Here is a 22,954-nt window from a genome sequence, read left to right on the forward strand (position 1 = left end):
AGCAGCATGAGAAAGGTTTATGCGCATAGAGGATGTGAGTGTATGTGTAGACAAAAAGGGGCCTGAGATGTAGGAAAAACTGTTGGATTTGAAGAAGGTTCTGGGATGAGTAAGGAGAAAAAGAAATGGGTTGAGGAAGGTATGGAGGAGTTACATTTAATAAATGGTATCTGAGAAAGTTTTTGTAGCTCCAGAAATGAGCTGTCATGTTTGCGTATGAGTGCTAGAAATGTCAGAAATAAGGGAAATAAAATAGTTGCATTGATTGAGTTTGTTTACTCAAACTGTCGGAATAAAAGAGACATGGTTGAGTAAAGATGACATCCTAACAGGAAAATAGAGATGGAAGGGTATGATGTAATAATTGAAGATAGAACAGGTAAAAAAGGAAGCTGGAGCACTATTGATGATAGAAAAAGAGTTATGACTATCTGGCAGTGGTTTTGGGGTAGAAGTGAAAAGAATGAAAGACTTCATTCGATGGTGATGTACACCTGGTAATGTGTAGGGTAGTGACTATAAAATGTACACTGGTATCCAAAAGCTAAGAACAAACTACATTTTTACCTGTATATGAAAACAGTTTCATGACTACAGCCAAATGTGGGCATAAATTTATTGACAGCATACTAATAAATTATATTACACAAAAAATGTTATAAATTTTGTATGAATTAAATTGCAATACATTTTTGGCAAAAGTTACAAATTTCTTAAGGACATAGTTAAGGAATTAATGTACAGTGCTTACAGAAAATCATGTGGAGAGACATTTCAGTATGGAATATGTCCACCCTTAACTGCAATGCAGATCTCACAACATCATACCATGCATAGCACCAAGTGATTCAGGAGTTATTGAGATAAACTGGCCTGCTCCTCCTTCGGAACAAGAATAAGGTATTGTTTGTTTTCTGGAGGGAAATTTCGAGCAGCAATGCATCTCCCTATTGCATCCCAAACATGTTTCATGGGGTTGAGATCTGGGGAGTGTGTGCTCACCACTCAATTCAATTAAATATCCTCAGTTGGAAGTATCTCCGCAGCTCGTGTACGATGTGGTTTGGCAAAGTCATTCATAAAAATGAATTCTTTGCCTACAGCACCAAGGAACAATTGAACATCACGTCGAAGAGCTTCGTTGCAATATTGTTCACCAGTCATAATCCCTTTTTCCAGCACTTGTAACGCGGTACGTCCATTAAGCATAATGTCTCCTCACACCATGACCTGAGCACTGCTGTATCTATCCCTTTCAAGAACATTCTCACAATGGTAAGCAGTACCATTTTTATGCCAGATCAAGTGTATTCTAGAATTGGAAGAGAGATTAAAATGACTCATCCATAAAAAGTGTATTAATCTTGGTGTCTTGTCCAATATTTATGGATACAGCACCACTGAAAACATGTTCTGTGATGACCTGTGGATAAAACGATGCAGACTAACTACAGGCCTTTATAGGCCTACTTGTCACAGACATTTTGCCACAGTTTATCAAGATATCTGCATACCTGTGCTTGAATGGAACCAACTTGCAAGCTGACCTGCCATGTTGCATCAATTATGTTCTGTTGTTATAACCAAAAATCTGTCTTCATTCTCCATGGTGGAATGAGGGTGACCTCTCAGCAAATGTCTGGAACACATTCCTTTGGTTTCAAACACTGCTCAGACACCCTAGATACAACGCTATATGAGATTACAAACTCTGGCAACATGAGTAATTCTTCGGACTTCTTCAAGCTTTCCAATAATTCTTCCCCATGTAAAATCATCTAGATCAGGGGTTCTCAACCTTTTCCGGTGGTGTACCACTATATTTAATTCAAGATATTAGATGTACCGGTAAGGCAGTGGCTCATGTACCACCAGTGGTACGCATACCACAGGTTGAGAATCCCTGATCTAGATGATGTCCTTGAGACATTACAAGACATCCAACTTTGCAATTTATTTGTTCACAAAAAGAGCTTCTTTCAAACACAATTTGCTTTGCACACCTTTTGTCTTTTATTCTGTTGAGTGCTACTACGTGATTCCCTTGTGTGCGATTCGAAAATTTGAATGTGTACCTGATTTCTACTCAAAATCATCAGTTCTTTACAAATTTCTACATGCTGATTCTGGTTGTAATCTTCAGAAAAAGTGTTCATCCTTAGGTTTTGGGCACCAGTGTATAAGCAAATAAGAAAAAGGTGATCGTTATGAGTGATTTTAATTATGGCAGTTTTTGATGGACAACTATCTCAGGCAGTATGTAACAGAGGGCACATGAGGAATGAAGCTCTTGGATTTGATCATCTCATCAGGGATGTTATTATAAATGAGCTGTCAAATCTCCTAGAGTTGACAAGAGTGACCATGAAGTGATCACTTGAGTGGTTGCCAGCTTTGTGAGGAAAGGGTATATGGGGAACTACAAGGCTAGTGATTATGAGAAGCTTAGGAGACAGCTGTAGCATGGAATGAGGAGTTGAGTGGAAAGTAAATCAATACCTTGGGTGATATTCAAGAACTATCTAGTTAAAGCAATGTCTAAATGTATTCCAGAGGTCAGAAGGTTAAATAAGGTAAGTGTGAAGTGAATGAATTAAGCATGCAATACAGAGAAAGAAGGCATTATGTAGGCAACATAAGATGAGTGATAATAATAAATAAATTCCATGAGTACAAAGAACAGGCAAGGATGAATCGGATCGTAAGAGTATCAAAAGTGCAGTATGAGCAGCAGTTAGCTAATGAAGCCCAAAAAAAAAAAAATCCTAGGCAGCTCTTTCAATATGTAGCCATCAAAAAAAAAAATAGTAGGATAACATTGATCAGAGAAAATGTTATAAGGACAACTGCTGCAGAGAGTATAGTTGAGATATTTAATGAGCAGTTCATAAAGGCCGTTCATCTTTATGAATGTGACATCATGGAGAATTTGAGAGCAGTGGATAAGAAAGAGGAGAAACTGACTGTGACTGAGGAAGAGAGGTATAGGGGAATTGAGCAAACTTGGTGTTAATGAGGTGTGAAGGTGTGAGACTTGATGATATATCACTATGTTAACTATATCACTATTTTGAAGGAATGTGCCAGGGAGTTGAAATCTTTCTTGACATATTTGTTTAATATGAGTTCTTACATTGGGTCAGTTTCCAAAAGAATGGAAGGAAGACATGATTGTATTGCTTCATAAGGGAGGTGACATAACTCAAGCATCGAATTATAATTTGATACTTGAGTTCCTTCACCTCCCTTATGAAGCAGTATATAAGGCCAATCTGTGTGTAAAGTGTAGTGGTTAGTATTGGAGAGACTGGTGAGAACCAGAATCCAGAATTGAGTTGACAACAGTGGTATTATCTTTAATGGACAGCATGGATTTGCTTTAGGGAGATCATGTTTTAGTAATCTACTCGCTTATTACAATAAGGTAACAGCTGGATTGGATGAGGAAGATATGGATACACAGTAATATACTTAGATTTTGCAAACGCTTTTGATAGATTACCACATAATATGTCGATAGTCAAACTAGAGCAGGTGGGGTTGGATATTAGAATAGTGCATCGGATTGGAAATTGGCTATCTGACAGGTATCAGCAAGTTGTATATTTGGGGGCAATAAATATCCCAGAAGAGCAAAGTTGCTAATGGTGCACCTCAGGGGTCTGTTTTAGGGATACTGCTGTTTAACATGTATTTAATGATATTGGGTAAGGCTTGAATTCAGATATTCAGTTGTTTGTAGATGATGACGTTGTGACAAACTGAAGAGTAGAGCTGATGTCTCCTCAACTAACTAGCTCTGACCCTTATGGCACCCTTTGTAATTAAATTCTTGTTTAATAATTTTAATATTTCTTCTGTGTCACAGGAAAATCATCAAAAGGTGTAAACTATAATGTATACATTAGCAAAGAAAAATAGAAACAGTTACATTATACCAAGAGTCTAAAGGTATGCAATTTCTGTGGCTGCTGTCTGGTAATTTTGTTTTTTGTCAAAGTGACCTTGATATTATTATTCTATACTAGAGTTATTAAACAAGAGTTTAATTTAAAAAGGGATCATCTATGAGTCAATTATATATATATATACTGTATATGTTCATATTATTTACTGACTGAATTCCGAGAATTAGACAAACGATTAATTTTAATTAACACACAACATGTTTTGTCAGAATGCCGACTTCTTCAGGTGTGAGAACATTAAAAGCAAACATAAAAACACCATAAAGAAACATTGTACCACTACAAAACAGACTATGAACTAGAATTAAATTTGAACTGAAGCTACAGTCCAGGCTAAAGTTCTATTGTTAGGCATCTGCAAGCGTGTGACTTCACGAGTGCACCAGTATCTGATAGCAGAGCTATATGAATCTGGCAAATTATAATTAAGATTACTGTTTATGTGATAAGAGTCCAGGACAATTTCTTTAGACTCAACTATGCGGCATTCTACCTCGTCGTGACATATATGAATGTTTGATGTTGTGGTCCAGTTTATTTCATGTTGGCAGCCTTCACTATTTGTATTCACTGGGAACAGGACATGGCTTGAGAGAGCACTTGCTCTGGTTCTACTATAAGCTATGTTCCCTCTGATGTTCTTCGAGACGCAGGAGGATGGATTTCTTAGTTTGGCCATAATATGGTTTCCCACAGTCACACATGATTTTATACACACCTGGAAACTGAAGATGGTTGTGAGCCTGTTTTGGTTGGCTTAGAATTGATCTGAGTTTAGGAAGAGTAAAAAAGCACGTTTTTATATTAAATGTTTTCAAAATTCTTCTTAGTTTCTGGGAGAGCGAGCTGATGTACAGTAAAGAGATATAACCTTTGGGGTTGTTCTCAAAACAGACTCACAACTATCTTCAGTTTCCAGGTGTGTATAAAATCATATGTGACTTGGGAAACCATATTATGGCCAAACTGAGAATTCTATCCTCCTGCGTCTCGAAGAACATCAGAGGGACATTGCTTATAGTAGAACCAGAGCAAGTGCCCTCTTAAGCCATGTCCTGTTCCCAGTGAACACAAATAGTGAAGGCCACCAACATGAAATAAACTGGACCACAACATCAAACATTCATATATGCCACGATGAGGTAGAACACTGCATAGCTGAGTCTAAAGAAATTGTCCTGGACGCTTATCACATAAATAGTATCCTTAGTTATATTTTGCCAGACTCATATAGCACTGCTATCAGATACTGGTGCACTCGTGCAGTCACATGGTCGCAGATGCCTAATAATAGAACTTTAGCCCAGACTGTAGCTTCAGTTCAAATTTAATTCTAGTTCATAGTCTGTTTTGTAGTGGTACAACGTTTCTTTATGGTGTTTTTATGTTTGCTTTTAATGTTCTCACACCTAAAGAAGTCGGCATTCCGACGAAACATGTTGTGTGTTAATTAAAATTAATTGTTTGTCTAATTCTCAGAATTCGGTCAGTAAATAATATGAACATATCTACATACGGAGTAAATATAACAAATAATCATATATATATATAGAGAGAGAGAGAGAGAGGCACATTATAATTGTTTGGGAATACTTTTTGAGGAAGACTGATTCAGAGGACAGAGGTACATGGAATTAAAGAGGAAGGGAAGTTTGTTTGTAGTTGCACAGAAAAGAGATGCTGGATAGCTGTTAACTTATGTTATTAACATGTGTAGTATGAATAGAAAGTGGAGAAATGATGATTGCTGGTTCAGCAGAACAATGACCATTGAAGTAGAATCACTACAATGTCTATTCTGCTTCAGTGGTCATTGTTCTACATTTGCACTGTGGCTATTCCCGGTAGAATAGATGCAGGCATAATGTCCTGTAAGAAGGGATCATCTATGAGCCAATTTTTTCCCCTCTGGAAAACATCAAGAATTTTCAGGATAGTTTTAGATACACCACCCTAAACGTGAGTAGTATTCTAAGGTTGGGTGGATTTGAAATTTGCATAGTCAATAGCTGAGGTTTGAAAAACAGCACCTTGAGCAGAAGAATGCCTGGTTTTTTGGATGCCGAGGAAGCTGTTGATGTGATATGTTTATTCCAGGAGAGGTTGAACGTAAATGTTAGTCCAAGTAAAGAGATGTGATCCTGTCTGGTGATTTATGTATTACTGAGGGTAAGTGAACTGTGAGATCCCTTTTGCAAAAGAACAAGGCAAGACTATTTTGGATGCATTGAAGGTGACCAGATTGTCATTTCCCCATTGAAGGATGGCATGCAGTTCAGTGTTTTAGGCACTTGTTATCGATTATCTTGAAGCTTGGAATGCCTGAGCACTACATGGATAGTGCTCAGTCATAACATGAATGGGTAGTACTGTTGTCTGCAAAGTTGTGGATATGATTAGTGGTGATTGAGAGTAGGTTATATATATACAGGAGAAAGAGAGTAGGTGATAGGACACAGCAAAAAGTTTCGCTAAACCATGCCGTGTGTCTAGTGGTGGTTAATTTCAGCTGTGGATCTTGAATGGTAGAGATTGTTAAGAGAGACCTCCAGGGAGTCAGAGACTCATCAAAGGAGGCCACATACTATATACACCAGCTATCATACATATTCTTGAATTCATTTACACTGCTTGCACTCACAATATCCAAAGACAATTCATTCCAATCACACACCATGATCTGAGAAAAAAATCTAGCCCTCACACCCTTCTTGGTGCCTTCATTCTCAGCTTCCAAGGATGTCCTCTTGTTCTTTCCCCACCCTCCATCAATTGAAATCTTGTATGATCCTTTCAGAAGTTTGTAAGTCTCAATCATATCGCCCCTCTTTCTCCTGTTTGCTAGTGTCTGCAGTCCACAAATTCTCAATCTGTCTTCATAATCAGTATTCCACAATCCTGATATCATTTTTAACACTCTCCTTTGTACTCTCTCCAATATATCAGAATCACAACGGAGATCAGACCTGTACACAATAGTCCAAGTGAGGTCTTATCGAGGCCTTGTAAAGAGGCAAAATCTTTATCTTTACATGTGAACATTCATTTCAGCATTGCAATTATCTTTTGAGTTGTATTTGCAATCTTTGCCACATAGCCCCTAAACTTCAACTTCCTATCTATTAACACTCCAAGATCCCTAGCCTCATCAGTTTCTAATAGCCTAATCCCACTAATATAATACAACATTGAATATCTAATCATGCCGAAGTGAATGACTTTACATTTACTCACATTGAACTGACACCCATTTTCCCATGCCCACAATTCCAGCCTATTCAAATCATTCTGCAAGTACTGCATATTGGCAGCATTCCTGATTACCCTACCTATCTTTGCATCATCAGCAAATAGCTGTATGTTGCTTATCAAATCCTTCCTAATATCATTAATGTACAGATTGAATAACAGTGGACCAAGCACCGATCCTTGTGGTGCACCACTTGTTACCTTAAACCTTGCAGACTCAGATCCCCCATATACCACATTTTGGTATTTGTCAGTCAGCCATCCTCTTATCCATGCTAATATTGTATAACCCAAACCCATTTTCTTCAATTTATGCAACAGTCTACCATGCTGTATTCTGTCAAAAGCCTTAGCAAAATCCAAAAGTATCATGGTGTATCTATTCCCTTGTCTAGTTCAATGGTAACATTGTTATAGAATGTGAGCAAGTTGCTAAAACATGACCTTCCCTTAGTAAACCCATTCCTTAATGAAGTCACGATGCAGGACATTGTTAAATTACCCTTGAAGCACAGTGTTTGAAAACAATTGGAGAGATGCCATCAAGACCAGAAGACTTTTTAGTGTTCAAGTTATTAAGTAATTTTCTGATAATTTTTTTGTCAAGAAAACTATAGGAGGCATGCAATGCTTGGATTCTGGTATGGTAGAACAATTTCACTTAGTTATTTATGCAGGAAACAAAAGAAAAGAGTGATGCTAGGAGATAAGCTTTATGTTTGGATGAAGTAACAGTTTCAAAATACTTTCTGGCGTTTTGAAATTTGCATGCTTTGATATATAGGCTGAATATGAAATTGGGATTCTTGATGTGAGCCACTTGCAGTAAGCTGAATTTTTTTTTCTTTGACTGTTTTGATGCACTTTCTGTTGAACTAGAGCTTGGAAAGCAGATGAGCATTGTGGGTAGAATGCAGAATGAAGGCCAATGAGGATAATATCTGTTACTTGTTCAGAGCAAGTGGGAAGGTCGGATGGGTAAAAACAATAGTCAGACCAAGGAAAGGCACAGTAGAATTCTGGAGGTCATTTGGCATGTTTGTAGTGCCAGAGAATGTAATTTTGGGAGTGGTTTGAGGAAGGGGAATTCTGTGAGAGGGGAGACTTGTGCAAGATTGTTGTCTGCATTGCCATGAGGAAATGTAATGTCTGTGGTATGTCTGGAAGGAGAACTGATTTAAGAGAGATTCAGAGTATTGAGAGAGTGAAGAGGTTATCAGGATTTTGTGTAGATAGACTTATGATTTTCATTTTCATATCATTGCTTATAGCAGAGACTTCTGCCTCTCATCCAGCTTGCTCAGTGTTGGAAAAGGGGAGCCATTTGTAATTGTGGATGTTGAGGTCACCTAGGAAGATGACCTGACTATTTGAATAGTTGGATTTAGATGGTCAAGCTAAATAGAAAGGAATGTGAAAAGATCTGGGTGGCTATCAGAATTTGGAGGCCAGTGAATGCAATAAATCAATGTTACTAAATGGGACAAGGAAACCTTGAGCCAGAGAATGTAAAAAGCAGGCAATTTTAAATTGCCCATTCTCTGAAAAGCAATGTCAGATCTCACAAAGCCACCCTTGTGGCTAAAGGAATTGTGAAGTGTAATTTAGCCATTGAAGGTGGATAGTAATTGATGTAGCTGCAGTCGGAGTTTCTGTCAAGAATAAGATGTCTGGTTTGGATGACTAACTGGCAGAGAATGTCATTTATGTTGGTGTTATGCCATGAATATTAGTAAAGGATAAGAAAGTGAGGTTTTATTGAGGAGATTGTGACATTGTTTGTATGTGATTGGTTGTGTTCAGGAGTGTATATTCCAGGTGTACACTAAATACCTGAAAAACTCATGAAGAATTGATTAGTTATAAATTGTCATCATCATCATCAAATTCCTGACATATACCCACAAGGGGGTGTACAGGATATGATAGTACTACATGAAAAATTTCCATAATTACTAACTTCCTATCTACAATTTTCCTCCAAATCAGTCTATTACTTGTCAAGACGCCAATATTATCATCATCAGATCTTATATTTCTATCGTCTAAGGCACATTGTACCGTATCAATCTAGCTATATCTTGGTCTTCCTCTGGGTCGTTTTCCTGCCAACCCGGCAGAGAACACTTGTTTTGCTAATCTTTCCTCGACCATTCTGTTTAAGTGACCATACCACCTGAAATTAGCTGTGCTAACGCATTCCTGGATGCTGACAATGTCAAGTTCTTTCCTAATATCCTCATTTTTAATATGATATTGCCATTGATGCCATCTGCTCACACCTCTAATCTTTCTCAGGACTCTCATATCTGTGGTCTCTAGTCTTTGGTCAAGCTCTCAGATCCATAAGTTAAAACTGGTTTGAACACTGTCTTGTATACAGCTAATTTAGTGTTCCAACTAATTTCTTTCTCATTCCATATGAATTTATTCAGTTGATTTCCTACCATACCAGCTTTGTTGATTCTGTTGTCTATTTCCATATTTTATTTACCATCTTCACTAAAAATAGTGCCTAAGTAGCTGAAATGTTTTACTTGTTCCACAGGTTCCCCGTTCACAACAGTTGACATTTTCAACAATTCTACCTATTTTCATTGTCTTTGTCTTTTTATTGCTGACCTTCATACCATATCTATTACAACAGTTATTCAATTTAGTCAGGGAATCTTGCAGACTTGTAGTGGATTTATTTAGTATAACATCGTCCACCTGAAGCAAATAGCTGACATAAACATCTCCAATTTTGATATCGTGTTTAATACCACTTTTCTTCATAATGTGATCCATATAGATAATGAATAACAGAGGGGATAATGTACATCCTTGTCTCACACTAGATTTAACATTAAACCATCTTCCTGTACATCCTTCAATTCTAACTGCTGACTTACAACTCAAATAGAGACTAAGTATTGCTTGATATAATGTCCCATTGACACCATATACTGTAGCATATTGAATAGCTTCTCTCTTGGCACCTATCATATGCCTTTTCCAGATTGACAAAACTGAAATACAGAGCTTTGTTATATTCCCATGCATTCTCGACTATTTGTCGTAAAGTTAAGATCTGATCTTGACAGCCTCTATTTGGCCTGAATCCAGCTTGTTCTTCACCAAGCTTTTCTTCCACAATTCTTCTCAAATGTTTCTCAAGTATACTTGCATAGATCTTGCCAGGAACACTCAGTAGGGAAATACCTCTGTAATTCTCACATTCAGTTTTATTTCCCTTTTTATATATGGGCACTATTAGAGCTCTACTCCAATCATCGGGAATTCGTCCCTCTGTCCAGGCTTTCTGAACTATGCAGTGCAGCCACTGTAAGACTTTTATACCACCATACTTCAGCATTTCTGGTCGAATATCATCTACTCCTGCTGCCTTTCCACATTTCAAGCCTTTGATGGCTTTTTCTACTTCAAGTATGGATATGTATTCCTGACTGTATGCCTGTTGAGTTTTTTAACCACTGTGCTATCACTGCTTGTTTCATTTAGCAATTTTTCGAAATAATTACTCCATACTTCAAGGATTATCTTTTTCTCCTGTTTTCATGTCACCTTTATCATCTCTAACTCCTTTTACAGCAGTCTTTCCTCCATTTCTGAGCTTCTTCAACAACTTCCAGAATATCTTGCCATCTTCTTGATATTTATTTTCTATGTTCTTGCCAAAGTCCTCCCATTTCTTTTGTTTAGCTAGTTTTGCACAGTGTTTAGCTTTCTTACATTTGTCTCCGTATTCTCAAAGAGCATAAGCCAACTTATTTGACAGGAACTTTTGATATGCTTTCTTCTTTTCTTTCCTCTTTAACTTGTATCCACCATTGAGTTCTGATTTTTCTATTCTACAGACAACCTCACCATGTGCCTCTCTGGCTGAATCAAGCAGTGTTTTCTTCAGGGCTTGCCACTGAATCTCTAAGGGGTTTGGTTCCTGTTCTCAAACTCTTTCATTTTTCCTTCAACAATCTTTGTGTATTTTAGTCTGCAGTTCACATCTGAGAGCTGCTCAACTTTTATTCGCTTTAAAACTTTCTTACATGACCTTCTTTTCAATATTAAATTCAATTTTATCCTGCTCAAGCTAAATGGTGATCACTTCCAATTTCAAATCCTCTGTATACTCTAGTGTCCTGCACCAGGGAGAAAACATCACTATCAACAATAACATAGTCAATGAGACTTTTCTTATTCTTTGCCTCTTCTCTCCATGTGAATTTGTGCACATTTTTATGTTGGAACATTGTGTTAGTAATAACCAGTCCATGTCCTGAGCAGAAATCCAACAGGTATACTTGTCCACATCACTACTTGAGACTGCCTGCCATTCAAGAAGATTAGCCTCATATTTAGTGTTGAATACTATGGCTACTTTTCTTTTCCTTGATTGTCATTGCCTGAATATAACATTTTGTATTTATTGCTCAGAAAGATCTCATCAGACCACATGCTTGTGGTCTCTCTTCCACACAAATGCATCATAGCTTAGGTGCTGAGGTCAGAATTTATATGCATAGCACTACCGAAAGTGTTTCATATCCATATGGATAACATGTAGTCTTCTATTGTGATCACTCACAACCATCTTGTTTATGACTTGCTGATACAGTGACTTGTGATAGAGTGCCATAGAATTTTGGCACTGTATCACAGTAACTATTTGAATGCATTCAGTTATTATACTCTTGTAGCTAGTTTGCATAATTTAGATACCAAAAGGCACCAGATCTAGGCCTAAAGTTCCAAATACCAAATTTTATCACAATTTATCTGTCTGGAATGACACCATTAGAATATACAGATGGTTAATCAGTGTAATGGATTAACCTTAAAGATGTGCTTAACGTTGTTGTAAAACATTTCAGAGCTTTTATTTATATATTTAGAGAATTTCCATCCTGTTCTGTTTAAGTGAATATGAATCATCTTCACAAGAATACAAAATTCCCCCATTAAAAAGAACATGATGAAAATCCTGTGGAAAAGATAGACAGTTGATAATTTTGTGATAATAATGTCTGTCATATGTTTTGAGATGGTTAAGAGAATTAGTATTTTAGTATAAATCTTAAATATCTTATGTATGCATTTATAACAATATATAAATTTTTTCATTAATGTAGATATCTTCAGGCCTTTAAAAAAGTTCGAGATTGCTCCTTTATGCATGAACACCAAGGTGCACCAACAGCTATCCAGGTAAAATTATTTTAATTATTTTTCTAAGTAGAATATTGTGCAATAATAAAAAATAAAAAAATAATAATAAACTGTTTGTTTTCATGGAGAGCACATCCTGTTGCTCTGGTATTTTATTATTCTTTTTCCCCCAATCTTCCAGCTTTCAATTTAAGTAATATTTTCAAAGTTATGTTGAGTATTGTGAATTGATCCAGTATTTCTTACTGTAAAGGAACATCTTTAAAATTGCTATTAAAATAAGTGGCTAGGAAGTATTGCACTGAACATATAAAATGCTTTAAGAGGCTTTTGGAAGTAAAAAACCAAAATTCTTTTTGCTGTCATCTATGCCAGAGCCTGGTAGGAGTTTCAGTAGTGGTATGTAGAGGTGAAACACTGAGGTCATGGCAGAATTCTTCGTGTATATGGCTTAGCAAACTTCAGCTCATATTAAACAAGTCATGACAAGCGAGGAAAAAGTCAAACATTCCATACTTCTCCACCTCCACTTCACAAATATGTCTTAGTTCCAGCCTCAGTGATGTCAATCTTCATCTCTATTCAGCCAAACAACAACTGCTATCTGACAGACTCCATTTCCAGTTTCTTCATTTTTTATTCCTATGATTTTTTTCTTTTTATTCCATTTCAGTTCGATTCCCGTCGGTGACGTGAGGAGCTGAAGGATCTTCCTCAGCAATAGCCAAGTTAGCCAGTCTTGGGCATGGACAGCAGGGTTTTTTCCTCAGTTTATTCTGGGGTTTTTCATCCCGCAATGCAGGCAAACTGGCCTTGAGAACTCAACACTACAGGCCATAGGATACACCGGGGCATAAGGCTGACCACCTTATCCTGTAAACAGAGTGAGGTCCGATGATCAATGGACCCTCGACACCGCAAGGTAAAAGAGGGTATAAGGATGATGAAGATGATTTTTCCAATGTGTAAATTCATCCTGATGTCAAAATTGTCCAACTTAGAATTTCTTCCTTTTTGGTTCATTCTATTAAATTTATTATCTCTGACATGCTCTCAATGCTACTAATTTGTGCTAAACGTTTTGACCTCCTCACATAAAATACTTTATTTGCATAGAATTTTCGCCTAAGTATCATAGGCATCATCAATACAAAAACACAAAATAGCATTTAAACATTAACAGACAGTTCTTTAAAAAAAAAGCTTCACTTCAGTAGCTAATGTGAGATAACTAAAAAAGGTCTGTAAATTTCCTAACTTATTAAAAAAAAAAAAACATTTGGAACAAAACGAGTTCTTCATTAAAATCAGTTCCTCGTGGGCTTTTATAAAGAAACATGTGAAACTTTACTTCACTCTTTTAACTTAAACAGATCTGATGGTCTAAGTCTATCCCCTTTGTGGGAGATAGTACTTTTTAATCGGCTAATCTTTTCTAACTTATTTTGTCTAAATATACAGGGTGTTTCAAAAGGGTGTATACAACTTTGCATGAGAACAGAGAATAACTCAGAAGATATACAAAAGCTGAGTGATTGTCATAACGTAGTGAAACACATCAATTTTTTAGTCACATTTTTGGTAACTTTTTTACCAAATGACAATGCTAGATGGCATGACACCATTTGAAAATGGCAACTTTCAATGGTGCTTAGCGAGCATGTTGTGTGTTTTGGTTTGAGAAAATTAAGTCTGTAACACAAGTTCGGAGAAATTTCTGCACACAATATGACAAAGAACCTCCTAGTGGAAGCATGATTTTCACATGGCACAAGAATTTTGTAGAAATAGGCTGTTTTGTTTGCCTTCCAAGGTCAACAGGAAGGCCGTGTGCTGCCAATGCTGTTGTGGAAGAAGTTCGGGAAAGTTTCCAGAGAAGCCCTTGAAAGTCAACCAGATAGGCATCTCATCTTTTCTCATCTCGTGTCTGGCATGTCTTATGACAGCTTCTACATTTAAGGCCCTACAAATTTACCCTTGTACAACATTTAAAGAAAGATGATAAGAAGATGCACCAGGATTTTTATACGGAAATTATCAGTAGAATAGAACAAAATGAGGACTTTTTTGGACATGGCCGTTTTCAGTGATGATTGCACTTTTCATGTAAGTGGGCAAGTAAACACAACTGCAGAATTTGGGGAAGCAGAAATCCACATGCCATCATAGAACATGTTCACAGCACCCCAAAGGCTAACGTTTTTTGCGCCATAAGTAAGTAGAAAGTGTATGAACCCTTCTTTTTTTTTTTTGGAGCCTACCGTAACTGGTGTGTGTGTATCCAGACGTGCTACTTGGTTACCTAATACCACAATTAGACAATGATGACCACGACAGACACATTTCCAGCAAGACAGAGCACCTCCTCATTACCTGACAGACGTAATGTCATACCTCAACACCCATTTTCCAGGTAGATGGATTGGTAGTGGGGCACCTGTAGCATAGCCACCTCATTCCTCCAACTTTACGCTGTTAGATTTTTTTCTTCTGGGGCTTTGTGAAAGATCAAGTATTTGTACCACCACTTCCAGCCAATTTGCATGAACTGAGTTCCAGAATTACTGCTACCATTGCTGAAGTTACGCCAGATATGCTTTGCTGCATGTGGCAGGAAATTGATTACAGATGGGATGTCAGCAGAATTACTTGAGGCACTCATATCGAATTTACCTGTCTGTGTTGAAACCTTAAGTGTTGTGCCACATTTGCATGGTAATAAAAATTGCTCATCTATTGCTATTTAACTTCAATTGTCATTCAAAGTTGTATACCCCCCCTTTTGAAACACCTTGTATATATAGTTTTCAGTCTATAAGTCTCAATAATCAATTACCATATGAATTCATACAGAGAGGATCTTCTGCCTTTGAACAAATGGCATGGAAAAGTTTGAAATACTCAATTCATTGCTCTTGACAGCTATTCTCATACTGAGATGACAGTTTTTTATGCTAGTTTTTCATCCTGTGCAACAGGCAAATTGGCAATCTCAATTAACAGACATAATATACTATCCTCATGGTCTTAGTTGCTTCAGACATAAGTACAAATAACCAAATAACTTTTTAAAGTACTAGTATTTCATTAATTTTGGCACAAAGGTTTAATAGGCAAGCTCTCATCTTATGGTTTTTGTCTTCTCTTGTTCTTGCAGGCGTAGACTTCTGTTGCTAATTGGTTCAAAAAACATATTTCTGTGAAGAAATATGTCTTTTTGAAGAAAGACAAATCGTAATCTGTCTATGAATAGCCAGAATTATGATTTGTATTTATTAATTTCTTTTGTTTAAACTTTAAGTTATACTATTTATCCCTGAAGATGTAAATCGTATGATTTATGAAACTTGTCGGGAACTATTATTTCTGTATATTGTATAACTGAATAATAAAAATGTGGTGTAATTACTGACATTTCAGGTTTGCAAATCCAGTCTAGTTTTGATGATTACATTACATTGCACTCCTCCTTTCAAAATAGAAACAAACTATTAAAACAGAGGAAAACTCATGCTAAAACTTATTTATTTGTAGAATTTTTGCCTGTTTCATAGGCGAAACTTCATCCATGTTACAGAACAGCAATCAAACAATAACAGAAAATTCTAGAAAGCACAATTTTACTAAATAGCTAATGTAAGACAACTAAAACGGTCAATATTTTCCTAGCTAAAAAAAAAAAAGTAGCATATGGTTTTAATCGTTCCCTCATCACAAAAGCATTTAATAGTTTGATAGTTTAATTTAATAGTTAATAGCTTGTGTCTACATTTCGTCTCTAAAATCTGCTTGACTTTAAGGGAGGTGTTTTTCGTTGTACAGCTCATCTTTATTTCAGTTGTTTCTAATTATCATTAAATATAGTACATAACTTCTAATTGTCTCTGTACTGTATTTAGTGATAATAAACTTTTTTTGCTTGTATCCATGCAGTATGGTATCAGTGGGATAGGGGATGTTTTCATTCCAGTCCTTAGAACCAACGATATAGTGATTAAAAATTTGCTTATTCCTCTGACTAAAATTGGATCTTATATTTTAAAAGAAAAGGACTTCATATAGTGATCTCCAACAAAATATTAACATATTCAGGATGAAATACTATATATAAAAAACTAAAAAAATAAAAATAAAAAAAGTGTACACCAATAATAACATAAAAAAACTAAAAAAAAATAAATTAATTAAAAAGTGTACATCAATAATAACAATCATTACTGAATAAAAGAAAATTCTTCTTAGAAACAAACAGTAAACTGATCCTGCAGTATTGACTGCCATTGCATATTGATTCCTACTGCAGTTGAATAATTGAAGCATAATTGCAATTTTGTTTGTTTATTTATATGCATTTGTATAAATTGACTTTTTTTTTCTTTCCTCAGCTACTTAGTATCAAACAACTGAAGAAACTTCAACGACGTGAAGCCTATCTCAGCCTCTATTTCCAGTGAAAAACTAAATGATAGCATTCATGCTGTAATAAGCTGCAGTGTTTTTATCAAGTTGAATTAAGTGATAAAGATCAATATTTTGGATTTATATAAGTTTAGCATGAATCATAAAATTTCTTAATGTGTTTTTCACTATAAATCATTGTAATAATCACTAATATTGTTTTCTTTTTAATATTCTATCATCTAATTTGTTGATGCCTTTTAAACTGCTTTTGTTGTTCATGTCACTGAATAATGTGCTCTATCATAGTCTAGTGTAAATAAAAATAAAATAAAATAATAAATAAAAAATAGTAAATTAATGAAATTCTTCATTCATATTCAAATTATGTAAAATGTGTTGAAATTGGTGTATTTAATTAATTACATGCTGTATTTGAAACTGTAAATAATTATTGCTACATTATAGTGGTTTACAAAATGCGGTATTACAGTGTAGCAGTGCAAAAGTAATGTCTCCTATTTTTTTTTCCTCGGAAAATATAATTTATTTAACATTGGCTTTTATGTGGATTAATCCTGCATTTTTTGTGAGCATTCTTTTATTTTTCAACAGAGTACCTATTATTCAATATTCATTTTTGCCATTGCTGAGTGAGAAACTGTATGCTGACTCTGTAAAAGTTTTACTCTGATGTTGAAACTCTTCATGAACATTATTTCAGCTCTTTTTCATCTGAAGGGAAAACAAGTGGTAGTTAGAGGATGACATACCAAGCTATGAGTAAGTTGGGAAGATCATTCCAGCCAAATGTTGCAGTTGTATTCCTTGTGTACAAACTAGTGTGAAATCAGATGTTGTCACATCTCCTTTGTGAGCACGTACATTGTCCTGATGAAAGATGATTTTTTTCTTCTGTAAACCAGGTCTTTTTTCATGAATTTTTTCATCTAGACTGGTTAAAAGATTGGAATAATATTCTCTGGTTATTGTTTTACTCTTCTCAAGATAATTAATAAACAAAATGCTTTAGCATCCCAAAACACCGATGCCATGACTTTTCCTGCTGATGGAACAGACTTTGTCTTCTTTGGTGCTGAACAACTGGCTTCTGTCCACTGTTTTGACTGCTGTTTGGATTCTGGTGTGTAATGGTGAATCCCAGTCTCATCCATAGTAATAAATTGATACACAAAATCAGTTTTATTCTTGTTAAAATGCTCCAAGCACTGTTCAGATATTTTCATGCCAGTGCGTTTTTGATCTGCTTTGAAGAAGCGTGGCACCCATCTTGCGCAAAGCTTTTTCATTTGCAATTCTTTATCTGCAAAATATATCCTACACATTCTTTTTTTTGAAATGCCTATAGTCTCAACAATTTCACGCACTTTGACTCGCCGGTCATCCAATACCATATCGTGTACTTGATGAATGATTTCTGGTGTTGTTATACATTTTGGACGATCTTTACTTGGATCATCTTCAAGACTAGTACGGCCACATTTAAACTCGGCAGACCATTTCTTATTTGCCGAAAATGAAGGAGAAGAGTGCCCATAAACTTTTATGAATTTCTTTTGATGTTAAATCTTCTTTTACAAAGAATTTTATAACCACACGACACTCAATTTTATCCATTTTCAAGGGATACAGACAACACTTTTGCTTCAGGCAGCTGTATAAAACAAACTACTTGATAGAATGACTTGCAAAACTTGAACAAAAGGACCTTGAGTCTTGTCTCAGATTCTCCTTGAAAATTTCACAGGCCTCAGACTGAAGAATACTGAATTCACCAGTTGTTCATTATTGATTATGTCCTCCACGTATGTTTCAAACCACTTTATTACAGTATTATAAACTTTTTTTTAACTTTGTCAGTCTTATATAAAAGTGGTAAGATTTCTCCTCCTGGAAACTGAGAATCAGGTTTTTCATTCCTCGAAACAGACAGACTAGCCAGAAAAACACATGCACTGTTAAGTGAGATACTATACTACCTGCATATCTTCAGTTACTTCATCCATAATTCCAAATCAATAAGTCTTACAGGATGGACCTAGTATATGATGGTGTATTATCCTGGATGACTCCATTCCAGGAATGTGTGAATCTCAGGTGGTATGATCACTTAAACAGAATGGGAGAGGAAAGATTAGCAAAACAAGTTTTTTTGCTAAGATAGCAGGGAAAAGATTCAGAGGAAAACCAAGATCTAGGTGGATTGATGAAGTAAGAAATGACATAACAAAATCTTATACTACAGTCTTTTAAGTTATATAAATATAAGATATTGTTAGCCAATCTCATATGGAGGTAGCAGGGTTTTTCCTTCCTTGAAACTTGGGTTTTTTCATGGAGGATTAAGTAAGGAAGATGGTGAGTTGTAGTGTGCCCTTCCATGATTGAATCCTTGGAGGTGTCACATAATAATTTATAATATAGGAGTCTTGACAAACAGCAGATTGATTTGCAAGAAAATTGATGGAATGTTAGTAATGTACATTTTCATGTCATTCTATCACATCCTATACACCTCCTGAGGATACATATCAGGTATTTGATGATGACAAATATTCCTTTAAGCCAACTCCAAATTATAGGGGAAAAAAAAAAAAAAATATATATATATATATAATTGTTACTAGAAATAAACTGTTTTCAAGAATGGCACACTTTATCATTTTGGAAGTTTCCTGTACATCCTAATTTGGCTATTAGAACTTGAACAATATTGCATCCTTCACTCACCCTAACCATCAGTTTACTTTCCTTGTACTTTCACAGTTGCATTGGCAAGGTGTGATTTTTACATGTTATGAGGGTAATTGATACTAGGCAACATTATTCAGTGTGTGTGTGTTGTAATATTTGAATTTCGTGCAAAGCCTTACTTGCCAAAGGAACAATTCATTTACTATCCCACACCTCTAAAAATTAAAATATTTTGAAACTGCGCAATACAATGAATTCTAAGAATGTTTTAATATTGCAAATGGAATTCCTAGTGATGTTTGTCTGATCTGAAACTAGCACTATGTTTATGTAGGACCTTAGGTGCTATGCTGTTGAGCAGCAGCTTGGAAATAGATGTGCTGTTTTGTGTGATGCATTGTTTCTATATTTTAGTTAAATTTCTTTGTTTATGATGACCCATTTTGCATTAACAAAATCAGTAACCCTCCCTAGCTCGTCTTGTGTAACTCAGTGCAGTTGAGCAAATAAAACAGTTAACCCACTTCACTTTCAACTCACCACCAGCTCTCAGGATATGCATTTATATAATACCTTGTGTTATAATGTATAATTTTGAGAACTTATTCACTTTAACTTTTAAGTACACAGCTTTAAATAACTAGAATTCATTTTAAAGACATAAAGCTGCTATCACTAAGTTACTGAGCTGCCCAAATTCTTTTAGACACTTCGATAAGTGACCCATCACTTGATATGTAATTTCTGCAACCCATTTTGCTAACCTTTTTTTCGAGGAAAGGAGTAATTATACTCCACGAAGCAGAAATATTCGTGAGGTTGTGATCAACCTCAGTACCCACTCACCACTGGTCAGAGTACTTCTGCTTTGCATGCAGTTGGCACCCACCTCACGGTAGACAATCTTGCAATAAAGTCGGAACCTTAACACGAAATATTCAATATAATGCCAGCACTCTTCAGATCCAAAGTGGTCTGAAGAAAGCTTACTAAAGAATGGCCTAAATATTGCAGTTATGCTCTGGTTTGTTATGGTTTATTGTTGAGTCAGTATTAAAAAGAATTCGGCTGTTCCTTTAATGAAAATATCCTGAAGAGGTATATGATGCTTATGCAAATCCATCAGTATCAAATTACAGATGTCTCCATCCCTCACAATAGAAAGGAAAAGAACGATAATGATAAATGGAATTAGGCATATTGAATACTTCTTTCGTTAGTGTTCTGTATTTTATTTACTTGAACTGTTAATAACACTAAGAAAATACATCTACCCTACTGTATCCATTAGTTTCATTGTAGCTGCTTTCTGGCATTACTGCCCTCACTCTCCTCGTCACTTTCTTCAGCATCATTTACTTTGCAACATTGAACATTTGTAAATATATTCAAAGGGAATATCGCAAATTGAGACATGAGATTTTGCATCCTGTCCATGTCATAAATATGCGATCCATAATTTAGTGGTTGTGTATAAATGAATAAGCTGACTTTTTTGTAATTTTGGTAAATTTACCAAGGGTGCTCCAGAAACAAGTTTGAAGAAATAAAGCATTTTACCTGTCATCGAAACTGTCATGCTATAAAAGGCACTCAACTATGAATTTGCTCATGGAGCTAAAACCTAGCTATGCCACTGATTAGTCAGTTTCGCGTGACTTTATTTATTTTCAGGGGCGGCTCATGCATAGGCACTGCGGAACTGCAGCACTTCCAATTTTTATCGATATATAAATATATTTATTAATTTATTTATATTTGCTTGTAATATTTAATTTTATCATCAACAAACCTATACAATTCTCTTATTTTGTATAAAAAATAAAAGTCCATCGTGTAGCACTTAGGAGGGCGAAGGACACCAGCAGCACTGTGTTTACCGCAGTGTCATATTGCTACGCGCGCAAGCATATGTACGTCATAGTGAGATGCGAGCTATTAGCGTAGTGCGGCACTGTCCGTCGCGCAGTTTCAATGTTGTTTATATGCAGTTTGCGCCAGTAGTAGAGCGTTCGTAGAGTATTCTACAATAGAAGCAACATGCATGATTATTGTAAATTAATTGACTTGTTAAAATTTAGAACAGAAAATAATTTCGATTGTGTTCTTAGTGAAATTGCTGCACTGATAAAAATTCTCTTGACAATTCCTATGACTACATCAGATCCTGAACGCTGTTTTTCAACATTAAAGAGAATAAAAACATTTCTGAGGAGCACTGTGAATCAGGATAGGTTAAATGCACTTGCGATGATTTCAACGGAGAAAAAAATTCAACAATCACACAAACATCAAGGAAAACGTTATTGACCTTTTCGCTCGAAACAAAACAAGAATGGATTTTAATAAAGATAAAAAGCCAAAAGGCTAGTTTTCTGGCACCTTAATATAGAAAATAAGGGTATAAAACATCCTTTGTTTTTTTATAGCCAGTAAGTAAAACTAAAGATCGATAACTACGATCTATATAAATTTCATGCCGAAAAACTATCGGCGAAGGCAATTCGAAGTAAAGGTGGAGCAAGCTCCCTCACTATTCTTGATATTTTCTCATAATGTAAAACACAGCTCCTAGGAGATGTATTACTGTTTTACATTATGAGGAGAGGTCACTACCCAGCCCGGTTTCAACCTTTTTTGAGGTCTCATCAGTGAGTAGGTAGACCTGGAAGATATCAAAGCTTAGTGAAAAGAACTTACATACCTTCACTATACGAATGCCATAAAGGTGTAATTATATTTTAATAAAGATAAAAAGCCATAAAGATAGTTTTGGCTTTTTATCTCTGCCATATAGCCGTCGCAATAATAATAATAATGGCGCACTTCGTGCTCTGGATTTTTGTTTCCAAGGTTTACACTATTTCTTTTAGGACTACACCCCTGGAGGAGAAAAAAAAAAAAAAAAAAAAAGGATGTTTTATCCCCTTATTTTCTAAGAATGGATTTTATTTTTAAGTAATTTTGAATTATACTAAACTGTATAACTTTATCGATAATAAACAATATTTTTTCATGTTTAATTTTTTTTTTAAATTTTTACCATAATTGATATTTTATTCAAACACGTATACACTGTACTTACAGTGTGTGTGTGTGTATATATATATATATATATAAATATATATATTTCGAAAGTTGCAGCATCCCCACGATTTCAAGCCATGAGCCGCCACTGTTTATTTTAAAAAATACTTTTTATCTAAACTTGTTCACACTGCATTCAGTGAGTAATAATATTACGAGAATTTTACGCATTAATAGCAATTATCACTGACAGGAAGAATGGTAAGAAACGACTGGGGAATACTTCAATGATGAGGTGGTACTTATATTATTCCATAAAGTTATATTAATTAAAATGCCTACATCGAAGATTAATTCTGTAAGAATTGAAGAAAAATAGAGGATTGCAGGGGTGTAGTCGGGCCAGGGCGACTCCTGGTACTTTTTTA

At 35.6% G+C, this 22,954-nt stretch overlaps 1 protein-coding gene across 1 annotated transcript in view; it reads left to right on the forward strand.

The window, feature by feature from the left end:
• Window positions 1-17,087, forward strand: part of LOC150092769 (ciliary microtubule-associated protein 3) — a 102,996-nt gene extending 85,909 nt beyond the window's left edge. The window contains exons 7-8 of the mRNA XM_090414742.1: window positions 12,350-12,425; window positions 16,772-17,087. Coding sequence (XP_090270868.1) covers window positions 12,350-12,425; window positions 16,772-16,840 — 145 coding nt within the window. The 3' untranslated portion in view covers window positions 16,841-17,087. The remainder of the gene's footprint in view (window positions 1-12,349; window positions 12,426-16,771) is intronic.
• The last annotated feature ends 5,867 nt before the right edge of the window (window positions 17,088-22,954 follow it).

This window comes from Typopeltis vanoorti, chromosome 25, assembly GCF_054136105.1.
Source record: "Typopeltis vanoorti isolate ZY-2024b chromosome 25, IOZ_Tvanoo_1.0, whole genome shotgun sequence".
NCBI classification, from domain to species: Eukaryota; Metazoa; Arthropoda; class Arachnida; order Uropygi; family Thelyphonidae; genus Typopeltis; species Typopeltis vanoorti.